Raw genomic sequence first — 20,158 nt, forward strand, 5'->3', positions numbered from 1 at the left:
TGGGTTTCTGTACAGCACTTTGAGATATCAGCTGATGTACGAAGGGCTATATAAAATAAATTTGATTGACTTAGGTTGGAGTCATTAAAACTCGTTTTTTCAACCACTCCACAAATATCTTGTTAACAAACTATAGTTTTAGCAAGTCGGTTAGGACATCTACTTTGTGCATGACACAAATAATTTTTCCAACAATTGCTTACAGGCAGATTATTTCACTTATAATTCACTGTATCACAACTCCAGTGGGTCAGAAGTTTACATACACTAAGTTGACTGTGCCTATTAACAGCTTGGAAAATTCCTGAAAATTACGTCATGGTTTTAGAAGCTTCCGATAGGCTAATTGACATCATTTGAGTCAATTGGTTGTACCTGTGGATGTATTTCAAGCCCTACCTTCAAACTCAGTGCCCCTTTGCTTGACATCATGGGAAAATGAAAAGAAATCAGCCAAGACCTCAGAAAAAAAATTGTAGACTTCCACAAGTCTGGTTCATCCTTGGGAGCAATTTCAAAACTCCTGAAGGTACCACATTCATCTAAACAAACAATAGTACAGAAGTATAAACACCATGGGACCACGCAGCCGTCATACCGCTCAGGAAGGAGAGCGTTCTGTCTCCTAGAGATGAACGTACTTTGGTGCGAAAAATGCAAATCAATCCCAGAACAACAGCAAAGGACCTTGTGAAGATGATGGAGGAAACCGGTACAAAAGTATCTGTATCCACAGTAAAACGAGTCCTATATCGACATAACCTGAAAGGCCGCTCAGCAAGGAAGAAGCCACTGCTTCAAAACCGTCATAAAAAAGCGAGACTACCGTTTGCAACTGCACATGGGGACAAATATCGTACTTTTTGGTGAAATGTCCTCTGGTCTGATGAAACAAAAATAGAACTGTTTGGCAATCATGACCATCATTATGTTTGGAGGAAAAAGGGTGCAAGCCAAAGAACACCATCCAAACTGTGAAGCACGGGGGTGGCAGCATCATGTTGTGGGGGTTCTTTGGTGCAGGAGGGACTGGTGCACTTCACAAAATAGGTGGCATCATGAGGCAGGAAAATTATGTGGATATATTGAAGCAACATTTCAAGACATCAGTCAGGAAGTTAAAGCTTGGTCGCAAATGGGTCTTCCAAATGGACAATGACCTCAAGCATACTTCCAAAGTAGTGGCAAAATGGCTTAAGGACAACAAAGTCAAGGTATTGGAGTGGTCATTACAAAGCCCTGACCTCAATCCTATAGAACATTTGTGGCCAGAACTGATAAAGTGTGTAGGCAAGGAGGCCTACAAACCTGACTCAGTTACACCGGCACTGTCAGGAGGAATGGGCAAAAATTCACCCAACTTATTGTGGGAAGCTTGTGGAAGGCTACCCGAAACGTTTAACCCAAGATAAACTATTTAAAGGCAATGCTACCAAATACTAATTGAGTGTATGTAAACTTCTGACCCACTGGGAATGTGATGAAAGAAATAAAAACTTAAATAAATCATTCTCTCCACTATTATTCTGACATTTCACATTCTTAAAATGAAGTGGTGATCCTAACTGACCTAAGACAGGGACTTTTTACTAGGATTAAATGTCAGGAATTGTGAAAAACTGAGTTTAAATGTATTTGGATAAGGTGTATGTAAACTTCCGACTTCAACAGTATATGTACAGTGCCTTGCGAAAATATTCGGCCCCCTTGAACTTTGCGACCCTTTGCCACATTTCAGGCTTCAAACATAAAGATATAAAACTGTATTTTTTTGTGAAGAATCAACAACAAGTGGGACACAATCATGAAGTGGAACGACATTTATTGGATATTTCAAACTTTTTTAACAAATCAAAAACTGAAAAATTGGGCGTGCAAAATTATTCAGCCCCTTTACTTTCAGTGCAGCAAACTCTCTCCAGAAGTTCAGTGAGGATCTCTGAATGATCCAATGTTGACCTAAATGACTAATGATGATAAACACAATCCACCTGTGTGTAATCAAGTCTCCGTATAAATGCACCTGCACTGTGATAGTCTCAGAGGTCCGTTAAAAGCGCAGAGAGCATCATGAAGAACAAGGAACACACCACGCAGGTCCAAGATACTGTTGTGAAGAAGTTTAAAGCCGGATTTGGATACAAAAAGATTTCCCAAGCTTTAAACATCCCAAGGAGCACTGTGCAAGCGATAATATTGAAATGGAAGGAGTATCAGACCACTGCAAATCTACCAAGACCTGGCCGTCCCTCTAAACGTTCAGCTCATACAAGGAGAAGACTGATCAGAGATGCAGCCAAGAGGCCCATGATCACTCTGGATGAACTGCAGAGATCTACAGCTGAGGTGGGAGACTCTGTCCATAGGACAACAATCAGTCGTATATTGCACAAATCTGGCCTTTATGGAAGAGTGGCAAGAAGAAAGCCATTTCTTAAAGATATCCATAAAAAGTTTGCCACAAGCCACCTGGGAGACACACCAAACATGTGGAAGAAGGTGCTCTGGTCAGATGAAACCAAAATGGAACTTTTTGGCAACAATGCAAAACGTTATGTTTGGCGTAAAAGCAACACAGCTCATCACGCTGAACACACCATCCCCACTGTCAAACATGGTGGTGGCAGCATCATGGTTTGGGCCTGCTTTTCTTCAGCAGGGATAGGGAAGATGGTTAAATTGATGGGAAGATGGATGGAGCCAAATACAGGACCATTCTGGAAGAGAACCTGATGGAGTCTGCAAAAGACCTGAGACTGGGACGGAGATTTGTCTTCCAACAAGACAATGATCCAAAACATAAAGCAAAATCTACAATGGAATGGTTCAAAAATAAACATATCCAGGTGTTAGAATGGCCAAGTCAAAGTCCAGACCTGAATCCAATCGAGAATCTGTGGAAAGAACTGAAAACTGCTGTTCACAAATGCTCTCCATCCAACCTCACTGAGCTCGAGCTGTTTTGCAAGGAGGAATGGGAAAAGATTTCAGTCTCTCGATGTGCAAAACTGATAGAGACATACCCCAAGCGACTTACAGCTGTAATCGCAGCAAAAGGTGGCGCTACAAAGTATTAACTTAAGGGGGCTGAATAATTTTGCACGCCCAATTTTTCAGTTTTTGATTTGTTAAAAAAGTTTGAAATATCCAATAAATGTCGATCCACTTCATGATTGTGTCCCACTTGTTGTTCATTCTTCACAAAAAATACAGTTTTATATCTTTATGTTTGAAGCCTGAAATGTGGCAAAAGGTCGCAAAGTTCAAGGGGGCTGAATACTTTCGCAAGGCACTGTATATATAGTTTAACAGAACACAAACACACACAAACACACACACCCTCTCGCTCTCTGTGTCCAGTGCGGAGGTGGCCTCATCCAGCAGCAGGACTTTGGGGTTGCGGAGGATGGCTCTTGCAATGGCTATACGCTGCTTCTGCCCTCCTGACAACTGGGTCCCCTTGTCACCAGCTTGGGTGTCATACTTCTACTCAGGGAGATGGAGGGAAGATGAGATGGAGGGAAAGAAAGAGGTTATCCTCGTCATCTCACACATGACAACTCCTAGGGCTGGTTTTACGGACACAGATTAAGGCGGGGATTCAATTGACGATTGAGCTGACATGCGCAGCGTTTCCCATGAACGCGATCTCCGTGAACATCTGGGGAAAATGTATTTGAAAGGCGTATTGTTGGCTGTGTAGTGCTCTATAATGCGCCTTGCATCAAATCCCAGCCTAAAACTAGACCGGGACTAACACACGTAGGCCATTTAAAATCTATTTTTAGTCTGGGACTAGGCTTAATCTGTGTGTGAAACCAGCTCATAACTTCTTTCAGTCCTACAGGTGGTAAGCCCTCAGAGTGAAAGACAGTTCACCCTTACACAGGGAACAGCACTAAGACGACATTACTCCAGTAATGACCTGCAGTGTTATCTCTGGCACGGCATCTGAGAGAAGCTGATACCACTATCAGTCTGTCTGTGGTTATCTGACCATGCAGCCACTATTAAGGTATTGGTGCTGATGTAGAGATCTCAAGAAACCAAATTTACAAAAGCAGAAGATGCTTACAGTAGTATTAGCAGTAGTAGAAGTAGTAGTAGTAGTAGTATTGGTGACAGTAGTAGTACAGTAGTATTGGTGACAGTAGTAGCAATAGTAGTGGTATGGTGACAGTAGTGGTAGTAGTATTGGAGACAGTAGTAGCAATAGTAGTAGTGGTGACAGTAGTAGTAGTAATAGTAGTAGTAGTATTGGTGACAGTAGTAGTAGTATTGGTGACAGTAGTAATAGTAGTATTAGTATTGGTGACAGCCGTAGTAGTAATAGTAGTATTATTATTGGTGACAGTAGTCGGAGGAGTGGTGACAGTAGTAGTAATTGGTGGTAGTAGTAGTAGTAGTGGTGACCGTAGTAGTATTGGTGGTAGTAGTAGTAGTGGTGACAGTAGTCGTATTGGTGGTAGTAGTAGTCGTATTGGTGACAGTAGTAGTAGTAGTAGTAGTGGTGACCGTAGTCGTATTGGTGGTAGTAGTAGTAGTGGTGACAGTAGTCGTATTGGTGGTAGTAGTACTAGTATTGGTGGTAGTAGTAGTAGTATTGGTGGTAGTAGTAGTAGTGGTGACAGTAGTAGTAGTAGTGGTGACAGTAGTAGTATTGGTGATAATAGTAGTAGTATTGGTGGTAGTAGTAGTAGTGGTGAAAGTAGTCGTATTGGTGGTAGTAGTAGTAGTATTGGTGACAGTAGTAGTAGTAGTAGTAGTATTGGTGACAGTAGTAGTATTGGTGGTAGTAGTAGTAGTGGTGACAGTAGTCGTATTGGTGGTAGCAGTACTAGTATTAGCAGTAGTAGAAGTAGTAGTAGTAGTAGTAGTAGTATTGGTGACAGTAGTAGTACAGTAGTATTGGTGACAGTAGTAGCAATAGTAGTGGTATGGTGACAGTAGTGGTAGTAGTATTGGTGACAGTAGTAGCAAAAGTAGTAGTGGTGACAGTAGTAGTAGTAGTAGTATTGGTGACAGTAGTAGTAGTATTGGTGACAGTAGTAATAGTAGTATTAGTATTGGTGACAGCCGTAGTAGTAATAGTAGTATTACTATTGGTGACAGTAGTCGTAGTAGTGGTGACAGTAGTAGTAATTGGTGGTAGTAGTAGTAGTAGTGGTGACCATAGTAGTATTGGTGGTAGTAGTAGTAGTGGTGACAGTAGTCGTATTGGTGGTAGTAGTAGTCGTATTGGTGACAGTAGTACTAGTAGTAGTAGTGGTGACAGTAGTCGTATTGGTGGTAGTAGTAGTAGTGGTGAAAGTAGTCGTATTGGTGGTAGTAGTAGTAGTATTGGTGACAGTAGTAGTAGTAGTATTGGTGACAGTAGTAGTATTGGTGGTAGTAGTAGTAGTGGTGACAGTAGTCGTATTGGTGGTAGTAGTACTAGTATTGGTGGTAGTAGTAGTAGTATTGGTGGTAGTAGTAGTAGTGGTGACAGTAGTCGTATTGGTGGTAGTAGTAGTAGTGGTGACAGTAGTAGTAGTAGTAGTAGTGGTGACAGTAGTAGTATTGGTGGTAATAGTAGTAGTGGTGACAGTAGTAGTAGTAGTAGTGGTGACAGTAGTCGTATTGGTGGTAGTAGTAGTAGTGGTGACAGTAGTAGTAATGGTGACAGTAGTAGTATTGGTGGTAATAGTAGTAGTGGTGACAGTAGTAGTATTGGTGGTAATAGTAGTAGTGGTTTCAGTAGTCGTATTGGTGGTAGCAGTACTAGTATTAGCAGTAGTAGAAGTAGTAGTAGTAGTAGTAGTAGTATTGGTGACAGTAGTAGTACAGTAGTATTGGTGACAGTAGTAGCAATAGTAGTGGTATGGTGACAGTAGTGGTAGTAGTATTGGTGACAGTAGTAGCAAAAGTAGTAGTGGTGACAGTAGTAGTAGTAGTAGTATTGGTGACAGTAGTAGTAGTATTGGTGACAGTAGTAATAGTAGTATTAGTATTGGTGACAGCCGTAGTAGTAATAGTAGTATTACTATTGGTGACAGTAGTCGTAGTAGTGGTGACAGTAGTAGTAATTGGTGGTAGTAGTAGTAGTAGTGGTGACCATAGTAGTATTGGTGGTAGTAGTAGTAGTGGTGACAGTAGTCGTATTGGTGGTAGTAGTAGTCGTATTGGTGACAGTAGTAGTAGTAGTAGTAGTGGTGACAGTAGTCGTATTGGTGGTAGTAGTAGTAGTGGTGAAAGTAGTCGTATTGGTGGTAGTAGTAGTAGTATTGGTGACAGTAGTAGTAGTAGTATTGGTGACAGTAGTAGTATTGGTGGTAGTAGTAGTAGTGGTGACAGTAGTCGTATTGGTGGTAGTAGTACTAGTATTGGTGGTAGTAGTAGTAGTAGTGGTGACCATAGTAGTATTGGTGGTAGTAGTAGTAGTGGTGACAGTAGTCGTATTGGTGGTAGTAGTAGTCGTATTGGTGACAGTAGTAGTAGTAGTAGTAGTGGTGACAGTAGTCGTATTGGTGGTAGTAGTAGTAGTGGTGAAAGTAGTCGTATTGGTGGTAGTAGTAGTAGTATTGGTGACAGTAGTAGTAGTAGTATTGGTGACAGTAGTAGTATTGGTGGTAGTAGTAGTAGTGGTGACAGTAGTCGTATTGGTGGTAGTAGTACTAGTATTGGTGGTAGTAGTAGTAGTATTGGTGGTAGTAGTAGTAGTGGTGACAGTAGTCGTATTGGTGGTAGTAGTAGTAGTGGTGACAGTAGTAGTAGTAGTAGTAGTGGTGACAGTAGTAGTATTGGTGGTAATAGTAGTAGTGGTGACAGTAGTAGTAGTAGTAGTGGTGACAGTAGTCGTATTGGTGGTAGTAGTAGTAGTGGTGACAGTAGTAGTAATGGTGACAGTAGTAGTATTGGTGGTAATAGTAGTAGTGGTGACAGTAGTAGTATTGGTGGTAATAGTAGTAGTGGTGACAGTAGTCGTATTGGTGGTAGCAGTACTAGTATTAGCAGTAGTAGAAGTAGTAGTAGTAGTAGTAGTAGTATTGGTGACAGTAGTAGTACAGTAGTATTGGTGACAGTAGTAGCAATAGTAGTGGTATGGTGACAGTAGTGGTAGTAGTATTGGTGACAGTAGTAGCAAAAGTAGTAGTGGTGACAGTAGTAGTAGTAGTAGTATTGGTGACAGTAGTAGTAGTATTGGTGACAGTAGTAATAGTAGTATTAGTATTGGTGACAGCCGTAGTAGTAATAGTAGTATTACTATTGGTGACAGTAGTCGTAGTAGTGGTGACAGTAGTAGTAATTGGTGGTAGTAGTAGTAGTAGTGGTGACCATAGTAGTATTGGTGGTAGTAGTAGTAGTGGTGACAGTAGTCGTATTGGTGGTAGTAGTAGTCGTATTGGTGACAGTAGTAGTAGTAGTAGTAGTGGTGACAGTAGTCGTATTGGTGGTAGTAGTAGTAGTGGTGAAAGTAGTCGTATTGGTGGTAGTAGTAGTAGTATTGGTGACAGTAGTAGTAGTAGTATTGGTGACAGTAGTAGTATTGGTGGTAGTAGTAGTAGTGGTGACAGTAGTCGTATTGGTGGTAGTAGTACTAGTATTGGTGGTAGTAGTAGTAGTATTGGTGGTAGTAGTAGTAGTGGTGACAGTAGTCGTATTGGTGGTAGTAGTAGTAGTGGTGACAGTAGTAGTAGTAGTAGTAGTGGTGACAGTAGTAGTATTGGTGGTAATAGTAGTAGTGGTGACAGTAGTAGTAGTAGTAGTGGTGACAGTAGTCGTATTGGTGGTAGTAGTAGTAGTGGTGACAGTAGTAGTAATGGTGACAGTAGTAGTATTGGTGGTAATAGTAGTAGTGGTGACAGTAGTAGTATTGGTGGTAATAGTAGTAGTGGTGACAGTAGTCGTATTGGTGGTAGTAGTAGTAGTAGTGGTGACAGTAGTAGTAGTAGTAGTGGTGACAGTAGTAGTAGTAGTGGTGACAGTGGTAGTAGTAGTGGTGATAGTAGTCGTATTGGTGGTTGTAGTAGTAGTATTGGTGACAGTAGTAGTAGTATTGGTGACAGTAGTAATAGTAGTATTAGTATTGGTGACAGTCATAGTAGTATTAGTATTGGTGACAGTAGTCGTAGTAGTGGTGACAGTAGTAGTAGTAGTGGTGACAGTAGTAGTATTGGTGGTAATAGTAGTAGTGGTGACAGTAGTAGTAGTAGTGGTGACAGTAGTCGTATTGGTGGTAGTAGTAGTAGTGGTGACAGTAGTCGTATTGGTGGTAGTAGTAGTAGTAGTATTGGTGACAGTAGTAGTAGTATTGGTGACAGTAGTAATAGTAGTATTAGTATTGGTGACAGTCATAGTAGTATTAGTATTGGTGACAGTAGTCGTAGTAGTGGTGACAGTAGTAGTAGTAGTAGTAGTAGTAGTAGTGGTGACAGTAGTAGTATTGGTGGTAATAGTAGTAGTGGTGACAGTAGTAGTAGTAGTAGTAGTGGTGACAGTAGTCGTATTGGTGGTAGTAGTAGTAGTGGTGACAGTAGTCGTATTGGTGGTAGTAGTAGTAGTATTGGTGACAGTAGTAGTAGTAGTAGTGGTGACAGTAGTAGTAGTATTGGTGGTAGTAGTAGTAGTGGTGACAGTAGTCGTATTGGTGGTAGTAGTAGTATTGGTGGTAATAGTAGTAGTGGTGACAGTAGTAGTAGTAGTAGTGGTGACAGTAGTCGTATTGGTGACAGTAGTAGTAGTAGTGGTGACAGTAGTCATATTGGTGGTAGTAGTAGTAGTGCTGACAGTAGTAGTATTGGTGGTAATAGTAGTAGTGGTGACATTAGTAGTAGTAGTGGTGACAGTAGTAATATTGGTGGTAATAGTAGTAGTGGTGACAGTAGTCGTATTGGTAGTAGTGTCAGTGACCCCTCCTGTCTCAGCCTCCAGTATTTATGCTGCAGTAGTTTATGTGTCGGGGGGCTAGGGTCAGTTTGTTATATCTGGAGTACTTCTCCTGTCCTATTCGGTGTCCTGTGTGAATCTAAGTGTGCGTTCTCTAATTCTCTCCTTCTCTCTTTCTCTCTCTCGGAGGACCTGAGCCCTAGGACCATGCCCCAGGACTACCTGACATGATGACTCCTTGCTGTCCCCAGTCCACCTGGCTGTGCTGCTGCTCCAGTTTCAACTGTTCTGCCTTATTATTATTCGACCATGCTGATCATTTATGAACATTTGAACATCTTGGCCATGTTCTGTTATAATCTCCACCCGGCACAGCCAGAAGAGGACTGGCCATCCCACATATGCTCTCTCTAATTCTCTCTTTCTTTCTCTCTCTCGGAGGACCTGAGCCCTAGGACCATGCCCCAGGAATACCTGACATGATGACTCCTTGCTGTCCCCAGTCCACCTGACTGTGCTGCTGCTCCAGTTTCAACTATTCTGCCTTATTATTATTCGACCATGCTGGTCATTTATGAACATTTGAACATCTTGACCATGTTTTGTTATAATCTCCACCCGGCACAGCCAGAAGAGGACTGGCCACCCCACATAGCCTGGTTCCTCTCTAGGTTTCTTCCTAGGTTTTGGCCTTTCTAGGGAGTTTTTCCTAGCCACTGTGCTTCTTCACCTGCATTGCTTGCTGTTTGGGGTTTTAGGCTGGGTTTCTGTACAGCACTTTGAGATATCAGCTGATGTACGAAGGGCTATATAAAATACATTTGATTGGTGGTAGTAGTAGTAGTGGTGACAGTAGTAGTAGTAGTGGTGACAGTAGTAGTATTGGTGACAGTGTTAGTAGTAGTGGTGACAGTAGTCGTATTGGTGGTTGTAGTAGTAGTATTGGTGATAGTAGTAGTAGTAGTGGTGACAGTAGTAGTATTGGTGGTAATAGTAGTTTTGGTGACAGTAGTAGTATTGGTGGTAGTAGTAGTAGTGGTGACAGTAGTAGTATTAGTGTGTACCTGAGGCAGGTCGTCTATGAAGCTGTGTATGTTGGCAGCTTTAGCAGCACTCTGGATCTCCTCCATGGTAACTTTGCGTGTGTTGTCTCCGTAGGCGATGTTCTCTGCCAGACTACAGTCAAACAGCACGGGCTCCTGGGATACGATGCCCATCTGGGCCCTCAGCCAATGGATGTTCAGCTTCTTAGCATCACTGTTGTCCAACATCTGAGGAAGAAGAGCAGGAGGAAGAGTTAACATCAAAGTTGGATAATCCTCTAGTGTTTGTCATTTTATCAGTGGCCTTAGCAGGGCAATAACCTCCACGTGAACACACAAATGCACTTTGAGCAGGATCATAACCCACAAGGTCTCAGTACAGTAGAGCCAGTATAGTAGAGCGTTATGAAGCAACAGTGTCAACATCCTGGCCTGTCAATCAGTAATTATAGAACCGTGTTTTAGTAGGAGAATATCTACACAGTCACACATGGAGACACATGAGGGCTCTATGTTTCATGTATTTTTGCATATAAAAATTCCAGCAAATATCTCACTGTCTGACTGGTGACAGTGGTCATTAAACATACAGTACATATAGCTTTAATAATCAATGTGTGTATACATGTGTGTGAAAACGTTTGTGTGTGTGTGTAGGTTGGGTCTTTTATCCTTGTGGGGACCTAAAATGCCCAAAAGTCCCCATAAGGATAGTAAAACAAAAATTCTCCCTCATGGGACATTTCCCACATCCCCATCAGGACAAAGGCTATTTTAAGTGTAGGGGTTAGGTTTAGGGTTACAATTAGTGTTAGGAGTTAGGTTCGGGTTCGGATTATGGTAAGGGTTAGGAGTTAGGGAAAATAGGGTTTTGAATGGAAATTAATTTTAGGTCCCTACGAGGATAGAGGAACATAACGTGTGTGTGTGTGTGTGTGTGTACTCACCACTGTGCCCTGTAGTGGGTCGTAGAACCTCTCCAGTAATTGTATGGTCGTACTCTTCCCACAGCCACTGCTGCCCACCAGGGCTAGAGTCTGGCCCTTCTGCACCTTCAGCTCCAGTCCCTGCAGGACAGCAAGGTCTGGACGGGACGGGTAGTTGAACCTCACTCCCTGGAAACGCACGTTACCATCAAAGTGGTCCTGGAGGGAAGAGAGGGAGACAGAAGAACATCCTTTCATGAAATAATCTCCTGGCATGTACTATACAATCACTCCACAACTCTCCACTGTGATAGCCACTGGGTGTGATGTGGTGTGTGTGTGTGTGTGTGTGTGTGTGTGTGTGTGTGTGTACCGGTGTTTCTCCCTCCTGTGAGCAGTTGTCTATGGCAGGTTCTCTGTTAATAAGGAACATAAGGTGAGATGCTGATATCTTGGCTTTGGCATAGTTAGGCGTGAAGGAGTTGGCCTCTCCTACTGCCATGGCTCCGTATAGCACTGCAGAGATCACCCTTTAGAGAGAGAGACAGAGAGAACAAGTTACGATCTATCTAACATGTATCTTAAAGGGATAGTTCATACTGCAGAGATCACCCTGGAGAGAGAGAGAGACAGAGAACAGGTTACGATCTATCTAACATGTATCTTAAAGGGATAGTTCATGCTGCAGAGATCACCCTGGAGAGAGAGAGAGACAGAGAACAGGTTACGATCTATCTAACATGTATCTTAAAGGGATAGTTCATATTGCAGAAATCAGCCTGGAGAGAGAGAGAGACAGAGAACAGGTTACGATCTATCTAACATGTATCTTAAAGGGATAGTTCATGCTGCAGAGATCACCCTGGAGAGAGAGAGAGACAGAGAACAGGTTACGATCTATCTAACATGTATCTTAAAGGGATAGTTCATACTGCAGAGATCACCCTGGAGAGAGAGAGCGACAGAGAACAGGTTATACACTAAAAACAAATGGTTCTATATAGTGCCAAATAAGTTTTTTTAGCTTGTAACCATCACATGACCCAATGGCGTTCCAATTCATCCCATAGGTGTTCGATGGGGTTGAGGTCAGGGCTCTGTGCAGGCCAGTGAAGTTCCTCCACACTGTTCTCGACCAACCATTTCTGTATGGACCTCAATTTGTGCACGGGGGCATTGTCATGCTGAAACAGGAAAGGGCCTTCCTCAAACTGTTGCCACAAAGTTGGAAGAATAGAATCTTCTAAAATGTCATTGTATGCTGTAGCGTTAAGATTTCCCTTCACTGGAACTAAGGAGCCTAGCCCGAACCATGAAAAACAGCTCCAGGCCACCTTCTCCACCAAACCTTACAGTTGGCACTATGCATTGGGGCAGGTAGCATTCTCCTGGCATCTGCCAAACCCGGACTGCCAGATGGTGAAGCGTGATTCATCACTCCAGAGAACGATTTTCCACTGCTCCAGAGTCCAATGGTGGCGAGCTTTACACCACTCCAGCCGACGCTTGGCATTGTGCATGGTGATCTTAGGCTTGTGTGCGGCTGCTCAGCTATGGAAACCCATTTCATGAAGCTCCCGACGAACAGTTATTGTGCTGACGTTGCTTCCAGAGGCAGTTTGGAACTCGGTAGTGAGGGTTGTAACCGAGGACAAACGATTTTGCGGTTGCACTCGGCGGTTCCATTCTGTGAGCTTGTGTGGCCTACCACTTCGCAGCAGAGCCGTTGTTGCTCCTAAACGTTTCCACATTACAATAACAGCACTTACAGTTGACTGGAGCAGCTCTAGCAGGGCAGAAATTTGACGAACTGACTTGTTGGAAAGATGGCCTCCTATGACGGTGCCATGTTGAAAGTCACTGAGCTTTTCAGTAAGGCCGTTCTACAGCCAATGTTTTTCTATTGAGATTGCATGGTTTGTGCTCGATTTTATAAACCTGTCAGCAACGGGTGTGGCTAAAATAGCCAAATCCACTAATTTGAAGGGGTGTCCACATAATTTTTTGGAGCAGGTCATCCTAGATCTGAATGAATGAAATTTTCTTTACATAGTTGAATGTGTTGACAACAAAATCACACAAAAATTATCAATGGAAATCAAATTTATCAACCCATGGAGGTCTGGATTTGGAGTCACACTCAAAATTAAAGTGGAAAACCACACTACAGGCTGATCCAACTTTGATGTAATGTCCTTAAAACAAGTCAAAATGAGGCTCAGTGTGTGTGGGCTCCATGTGCCTGTATGACCTCCCTACAACGCCTGGGCATGCTCCTGATGAGGTGGCGGATGGTCTTCTGAGGGATCTCTTCCCAGACCTGGACTAAAGCATCCGCCAACTCCTGGACAGCCAACTCCTGGTCAGTCTGTGGTCTGTTGGTGGATGGAGCGAGACATGATGTCCCAGATGTGCTCAATTGGATTCAGGTCTGAGGAACGGGCTGGCCAGTCCATAGCATCAATGCCTTCCTCTTGCAGGAACTGCTGACACACTCCAGCCACATGAGGTCTAGCATTGTCTTGCATTAGGAGGAACCCAGGGCCAACCGCACCAGCATATTGTCTCACAAGGGGTCTGAGGATCTCATCTCGGTACCTAATGGCAGTCAGGCTACCTCTGGCGAGCACATGGAGGGCTGTGCGGCCCCCCAAAGAAATGCCACCCCACACCATGACTGACCCACCGCCAAACCGGTCATGCTGGAGGATGTTGCAGGCAGCAGAATGTTCTCCACGGCGTCTCACGACTCTGTCACGTCTGTCACATGTGCTCAGTGTGAACCTACTTTCATCTGTGAAGAGCACAGGGCGCCAGTGGCGAATTTGCCAATCTTGGTGTTCTCTGGCAAATGCCAAACGTCCTGCACGGTGTTGGGCTGTAAGCACAACCCCCACCTGTGGACGTCGGGACCTCATACCACCCTCATGGAGTCTGTTTCTGACCGTTTGAGCAGACACATGCACATTTGTGGCCTGCTGGAGGTCATTTTGCAGGGCTCTGGCAGTGCTCCTCCTGCTCCTCCTTGTACAAAGGCAGAGGTAGCGGTCCTGCTGCTTGGTTGTTGCCCTCCTACGGCCTCCTCCACGTCTCCTGATGTACTGGCCTGTCTCCTGGTAGCACCTCCATGCTCTGGACACTACGCTGACAGACACAGCAAACCTTCTTGCCACAGCTCACATTGATGTTCCATCCTGGATGAGCTGCACTACCTGAGCCACTTATGTGAGTTGTAGACTCCGTCTCATGCTACCACTAGAGTGAAAGCACCGCCAGCATTCAAAAGTGACCAAAACATCAGCCAGGAAGCATAGGAGCTGAGAAGTGGTCTGTGGTCACCACCTGCAGAACCACTCCTTTATTGGGGGTGTCTTGCTAATTGCCTATAATTTCCACCTGTTGTCTATTCCATTTGCACAACAGCATGTGAAATGTATTGTCAATCAGTGTTGCTTCCTACGTGGACAGTTTGATTTCACAGAAGTGTGATTGACTTGGAGTTACATTGTGTTGTTTAAGTGTTCCCTTTATTTTTTTGAGCAGTGTATATATAATGTATCTTAAAGAGATAGTTCACACTGCAGAGATCACCCTGGAGAGCGAGACAGAGAGAACAGGTTTCTCTCTATCTAACATGTATCTTAAAGGGATAGTTCACCCAAAGTTCAAAATGACATATTGGTTTCCTTACCCTGTAAGCAGTCTATGGGCTGCTTTGGTTTTGTTTACCCGGCCACTGTTTCCAAATGGTAACATTTTAGCATTCGTGGCACAAATCCAATGCAAGTCAATGTTACCGATATTATATTTGCGAGCTTCATGTTCAAATCAATGTCCAAATCACCACTTCAAGTCCCCAGGGCACGTCTCTGTACTACGGGGGACCGAGTCTCCTGCTCCGATGCCCCTCGCCTATGGAATGCTCTCCCTGACCATCTGAGAGCCGCTACATCAATTGGAGACTTTAAAACACATTTCTACAGACTATTTCTCATAGTCCTAATCTGAAAAGTATTTCAGCACCTAGCCTACTTTTGCTATTTCCTGCCTTGATTCAAATGATTTGCCCATGTAGAGCATTGAGATAACACTGTAATGAAAAGCGATAAATAACTGCATCGAGTTACACAATCAATTTAAGATGCTATGATTTGGACATGAAGCACGAAAGAATTAGCATTGGTTTTGCGTCACAAATGCTAAAACAGTGTATCAAGCTCGGATTCTATTGTATCAAGCTCGCTAAAGTCTAATTTAGGTTCAACTTAAATTATCTTGAAGTCATGCCAGAGAAATTTGAACCTCACATTGAAAGTGACAATACAACCGACCGCATGACACTTTAAAGGTGCAATATGTAGGAAATCGCTCTGCCATTTCCTGGTTGCTAAAATTCTAATAGTTTGTCTAATTTTAGTTTACGTGACAAAACAAGCAGAAGAGAATCATTGTACGATCTAAACCTCTGGGAAATATATCTTCAATAACCCAAAATATGGTATTTTCAGGTGTTTGAAGCTGGTGTAAAAAAAAAAACGAAAGTAAAAGACGCAAAAACTAAACTTTAAAAAAATGAATGCATAGAAATAGAGAAAATAGAACATACCTACCGCTTCTTAGACTTGCTTTCAATGAGAATGACAGATCTGGTTGGCTCGGAAAAAAAGTTGCATATTGCAGCTTTAATGACAATAGTAACATCTGTTTATGACAGACATTATGTTGCTGTTATGACAGTGTCATAACTGCCTTATGTACACCTTTTCAAATAAAATGTTATCTAAGCCGTTGGTCGTGATATCTACTCTATAACATCCATTTCTATGGGTCACATGTTAGACATGTCATGGCTATATGGCCATTGTTGCTATGGTGATGAGTCCCTAGATCAGCGTTGACCTCCAACACACTTCCCAGTTAGGTAATGATTAACCACAACCACCTTTGACCACTGTAATACTGGACATTCCTGTCAGGCCTAGATGAGCTGGGCCGGGGTGTGTTCTACTATACCTGAGCTGTACAATGTACACACACATCCTCCACTACTGTACCTGAGCTGTATTGTACAATGTATACACAAATCGGCACACTACTGTTCCTGTGTCCACCAAGAACTCATATTAGGGAAGCAATTGAGTCGTTCCAACATGGCCTTATAGTCACATAGGAAAAGGCTATAAGGACAGTTGTGAACATGGACACATGACTGAAGTAACCCGATCAAAGGTAGCTACTGTACTCACAGGAAGACATTTTCAAAGGTCATGATGCCTTCCTCTATGAGCCAGGCTCCGAAGCGGAAGCAGCCTGCATAGGCAAAGTAGATCATGGCCTGAGAGAAGGAGAATGTGATGCCATACACATGGGCCTTCTTCTGAGAGTTCCTACAGAGGGAGAGAGAGAGATTAAAGAGAGGGGTGATTACATAAACAAAAGTAATATAGTACATTTACAAGACTGACACTGTTGACACATTAAAAACACAGCAGTGACTAGGACTTTTTATAATGGAAATTGTAAACTTTGTAGCACACGTACTTGTAAGGCACTATGAGGTTCTCCTGGTACAGAGACTCAAACTTCTGCTCTCTGGTGAGAGATGCCACCGTACGGATGTTCTCTATGGCCTCTGTGGCAATCTGACACACACACACTGGTTAGACTCGAGAGAAGTATAGATATTCACTGTTGCAAATTTTGGGAGCTATGAAGAGAGTGAATAAGAAAGTGTGTGTGAGTGGTTGTGTACCTTGCCAGCCTGTTCTAGCTCTTTCTTGTCTTTGACAGCGTGACCAGAGAGCATCTTCATCTGTATGCCTCCAGCTACAGCCATGACAGGTACCACACACAGGATGAGAAGAGTCAGCTGCCAGCCGTACACAAACGAGATGATCAGACTGGTGCCCAGGTTAGCCACGTTCTGGGCCAGAGTGGCCAAACGCACTCCTGTAGCCTGGAGAGGGAGGGAGGGAGGGTTAGTGTGTGTGTGTGTGTGTGTGTGTTGTGTGTTCATGTGTGTACTTACTACTTACCCCCTGTACTTGTGCTGCGTCTGTAGCCAGTCTAGTGGTGAGAGCTCCAACACTGTTCTTGTGACTGTCATACCAGCCCAACTCCTACAGGAGAACAAAGATAGTTACATGTTCAAAATGTCTCTATAACCTATTTGAGCCTTTATAAACACTCCATAAGCCCTATAACCTATATAAGACTAAATACACCTTATATTACCTTATATTACCTTTATTAAACACTCTATAAGCCTAAATAAACACCTTTATTAAACACTCTATAAGCCTAAATAAACACCTTTATTAAACACCCTATAAGCCTAAATAAACACCTTTATTAAACACTCTATAAGCCTAAATAAACACCTTTATTAAACACTCTATAAGCCTAAATAAACTGTCTTACCTTTATAAAACACCCTATAAGCCTAAATAAACTGTCTTACCTTTATTAAACACCCTATAAGCCTAAATAAACTGTCTTGCCTGTCTCATCATGGCTTTAAAGGCCATCAGTCTCAGCTTCATGGTCAGAATCTCCCCGGCCTTCCCAAAACAGAATCCCTGGAGAGAAGACAACCACGTATCACAGTCATAGTAAGTAAAATTTCAAGATGCTGTCGATCAATAGAAATACATTAGGGACCACTGACCTGCTGTAGGATAGATACAAACCTAAGCCCCTCCCACATTCTGTCGCTCATTCGTCATATTATTTTTCATTGGGTGAGGTGTGTGCGTACCTGCAGGAACATGGTTATGAAGGAGACGACTCCAATGAGGGCGAACATGATAGAGTAGAACGAGGAGCGTTGTCTAACTAGTTCCTGGTCTTGCTCTGCAAACACCTGAAACATGACAACAACACAAACATGATCATCTGAGGTGATGCTATTTGATGGAATATGACTAATTCAACTTTCAGTAATGAGAAGATGAATAAACTGAAATAAATGAGTAAACATAGAATGATGATATCTGGTATTAACTGATATTTAACATACAGCGATGATTTTAGAGAAGATGACAGCGAAGAAAGGCTGCATGCCCCCGTTGATAGTGGCACAGATCACACCAACCACCATATAGGGCCACTCAGGAAGGTTCAGCTTCAACACCTTCAGAAACGACACAGGAGGAATCTCCTCATCCTGGGGAGATAGAGAAGACAGAGAGAGAGAAGAGAGAGAGAAAGAGAGTGAGAGGAAGGAGAGAGAGATAAGATAGAGAAAGAAAGGAAGGAGAGAGAAAGAAAGGAAGGAGAGAGAAAGAGAGAGAGAAGATAGAGAAAGGAAGGAGAGAGAGAGAAGACAGAGAAAGGAAGGAGAGAGGAAGGAGAGAGAGAAGAGAGGGAAATCATCAGAAACATTCCAAATGGTACAACAATTATGTCCCCTGGATTAAAATGGGAATATCCCTTCTAGTTAGTACCTCTAGCTCCATAGCCTTACCTCTTCTTCCACTTCAGTCTTGTCCTTGTCTCCTTTCTCTGAGCCGATGAAGGACGATCCCTTGGTAGATTTCCTGCTGATGAGGGTGGTCTCCGAGAACGGCGTCACTGACGGACTCTTCTCCTCCAGAACCTGCTCCTCCACAGCCTCCTCGCCCTCCTCAGGACTCTTAAACGTCTGGAAGAACACAACAGAATAGAATATAGAGTCAAATGTGTGTATTTGTTTGTTATGTGGCGTGTGTGTGACACTGTTTTGATAACGCTGTTACCTAAATGGTGACGTAGATGCAAGATGTGTGAAGAGGGTGTGAGGAGGGTGTGTGTGTGTGTTACCTGCATGGTGACCAGTGTGTGGTAGACTCCTTCTTTTTCCATCAGTTGGCTGTGTGTTCCCAGCTCTACAATCTCTCCCTTCTGGAAGCCTGCGATGACATCAGCATTACGGATAGTAGACAGACGATGGGCCACCACGATGGTAGTACGACCCTGTCTCACCTGGAGGGGGAGGGAGGGAGGAGGGGGAAGGGGGAGTGAAAGGGAGGGAAGAGAGGGGCATAGGCATGTTTAGTACATGTTGATAAACTGGTGCAAAGGGTGCATGTGTGTGTGTGTGTCTGTCTGTCTGTCTGTCTGTGTGTCCTCTACCTTGTCCAAAGCAGCCTGTACGATGGTCTCACTCTCGGCGTCGAGGGCTGAGGTAGCCTCATCCAACAAGAGGATCTTGGGGTTGCGTACGAGAGCGCGTGCGATAGCAATCCTCTGTTTCTGTCCTCCACTCATCTGGGTTCCTCTGTCTCCAACTAGAGTCTCAAACTTCTGCTCAACAGAAACAATATTATCAATATACTGTAATCAATCATTATCTAGCATTAGTTATAGTACTACTACTACAACTACTACGACTTCTACTACACACACACACACACACACACACACACACACACACAAACAAACCACACTCACAGACAGACAGACACACACACACACACACACAGACAGACAGACACTCACACCACACCACAGACAGACAGACAGACAGACAGACACAGTAACATACACAGACAGACACAGTAACATACATCAGGTAGTGTCATGATGAAGTCGTAGGCGTTGGCCTCCCTAGCAGCCTGTTCTATCTCCTGATGTGTGACGTCAGGTCGTCCGTAGCGGATGTTCTCAGCGATGGTGGTAGCAAACAGGATGGGCTCCTGACTGACAACGCCAATCATCTCTCTCAGGAAGCGCACGTTCAGGGAGCGCACGTCATGACCATCTACAAACACCTACAGAACACAGAGGGCATAGTTACAGAACAGATACTGTGTGTGTGTGTGTGTGTGTGTGTGTGTGTTCCATGATACTCACTGATCCATCTTGTGGATCATAGAACCGCTGCAGCAGCTGAACGGTGGTGCTCTTCCCACAGCCACTACTGCCTACCAGAGCTATGGTCTGGCCACTACGCACGCTCAGAGACATTCCATTCAACACCTACAAAGAGACACACACAGAAACACACCGTTTAACATCTACAAACATCTACAGGACATCAACACACACGCACGCGTAAAGAAGGCAGCACATACTTTGACGTTGGGCCGTGAGGGGTAGGTGAAATGGATGTTGTTAAACTCTATGTTTCCTTTGATGACATCAGGCTTGTGGCCGTGGTCTGAGTAGCTGTTGATGTGGGGTTTCTGAACAGACAAACAACAACAGCAGTGAGACTTAGAACATAAACATGTAGGTGTGAACATTCAAGCAGGTCACCAACTAATACCATTACTGGACACATAAATGATACCATAAAATACTACAGGCCTATTATACTGCCGGTAACTATTTTTCAACCAATAT

At 43.4% G+C, this 20,158-nt stretch overlaps 1 protein-coding gene across 3 annotated transcripts in view; it reads right to left on the bottom strand.

Moving 5' to 3' along the window:
* abcb4 (ATP-binding cassette, sub-family B (MDR/TAP), member 4) overlaps nucleotides 1–20,158 on the bottom strand; it is a 35,262-nt gene that overhangs the window by 2,680 nt on the left and 12,424 nt on the right. For 2 of the 3 annotated variants that reach the window (XM_090189793.1, XM_090189794.1), the window contains 17 exons: nucleotides 19,888–19,998; nucleotides 19,667–19,792; nucleotides 19,381–19,584; nucleotides 18,947–19,117; nucleotides 18,635–18,796; nucleotides 18,300–18,476; nucleotides 17,853–17,999; nucleotides 17,592–17,696; nucleotides 17,335–17,412; nucleotides 16,870–16,953; nucleotides 16,587–16,790; nucleotides 16,376–16,476; nucleotides 16,081–16,221; nucleotides 11,208–11,364; nucleotides 10,856–11,053; nucleotides 9,930–10,136; nucleotides 3,340–3,486 (listed from right to left, as the gene is read on the bottom strand). In XM_090189793.1, coding sequence (XP_090045919.1) covers nucleotides 3,340–3,486; nucleotides 9,930–10,136; nucleotides 10,856–11,053; nucleotides 11,208–11,364; nucleotides 16,081–16,221; nucleotides 16,376–16,476; nucleotides 16,587–16,790; nucleotides 16,870–16,953; nucleotides 17,335–17,412; nucleotides 17,592–17,696; nucleotides 17,853–17,999; nucleotides 18,300–18,476; nucleotides 18,635–18,796; nucleotides 18,947–19,117; nucleotides 19,381–19,584; nucleotides 19,667–19,792; nucleotides 19,888–19,998 — 2,520 coding nt within the window. Of the gene's footprint in view, nucleotides 1–3,339; nucleotides 3,487–9,929; nucleotides 10,137–10,855; nucleotides 11,054–11,207; nucleotides 11,365–14,392; nucleotides 14,427–16,080; nucleotides 16,222–16,375; nucleotides 16,477–16,586; nucleotides 16,791–16,869; nucleotides 16,954–17,334; nucleotides 17,413–17,591; nucleotides 17,697–17,852; nucleotides 18,000–18,299; nucleotides 18,477–18,634; nucleotides 18,797–18,946; nucleotides 19,118–19,380; nucleotides 19,585–19,666; nucleotides 19,793–19,887; nucleotides 19,999–20,158 lie in introns of those variants that run through there. The other variant, XM_090189799.1, reaches the window with a different exon arrangement.

This window comes from Oncorhynchus mykiss, chromosome 2, assembly GCF_057628025.1.
Source record: "Oncorhynchus mykiss isolate SJ-2025 chromosome 2, ASM5762802v1, whole genome shotgun sequence".
In the NCBI taxonomy this organism is placed as follows: domain Eukaryota; kingdom Metazoa; phylum Chordata; class Actinopteri; order Salmoniformes; family Salmonidae; genus Oncorhynchus; species Oncorhynchus mykiss.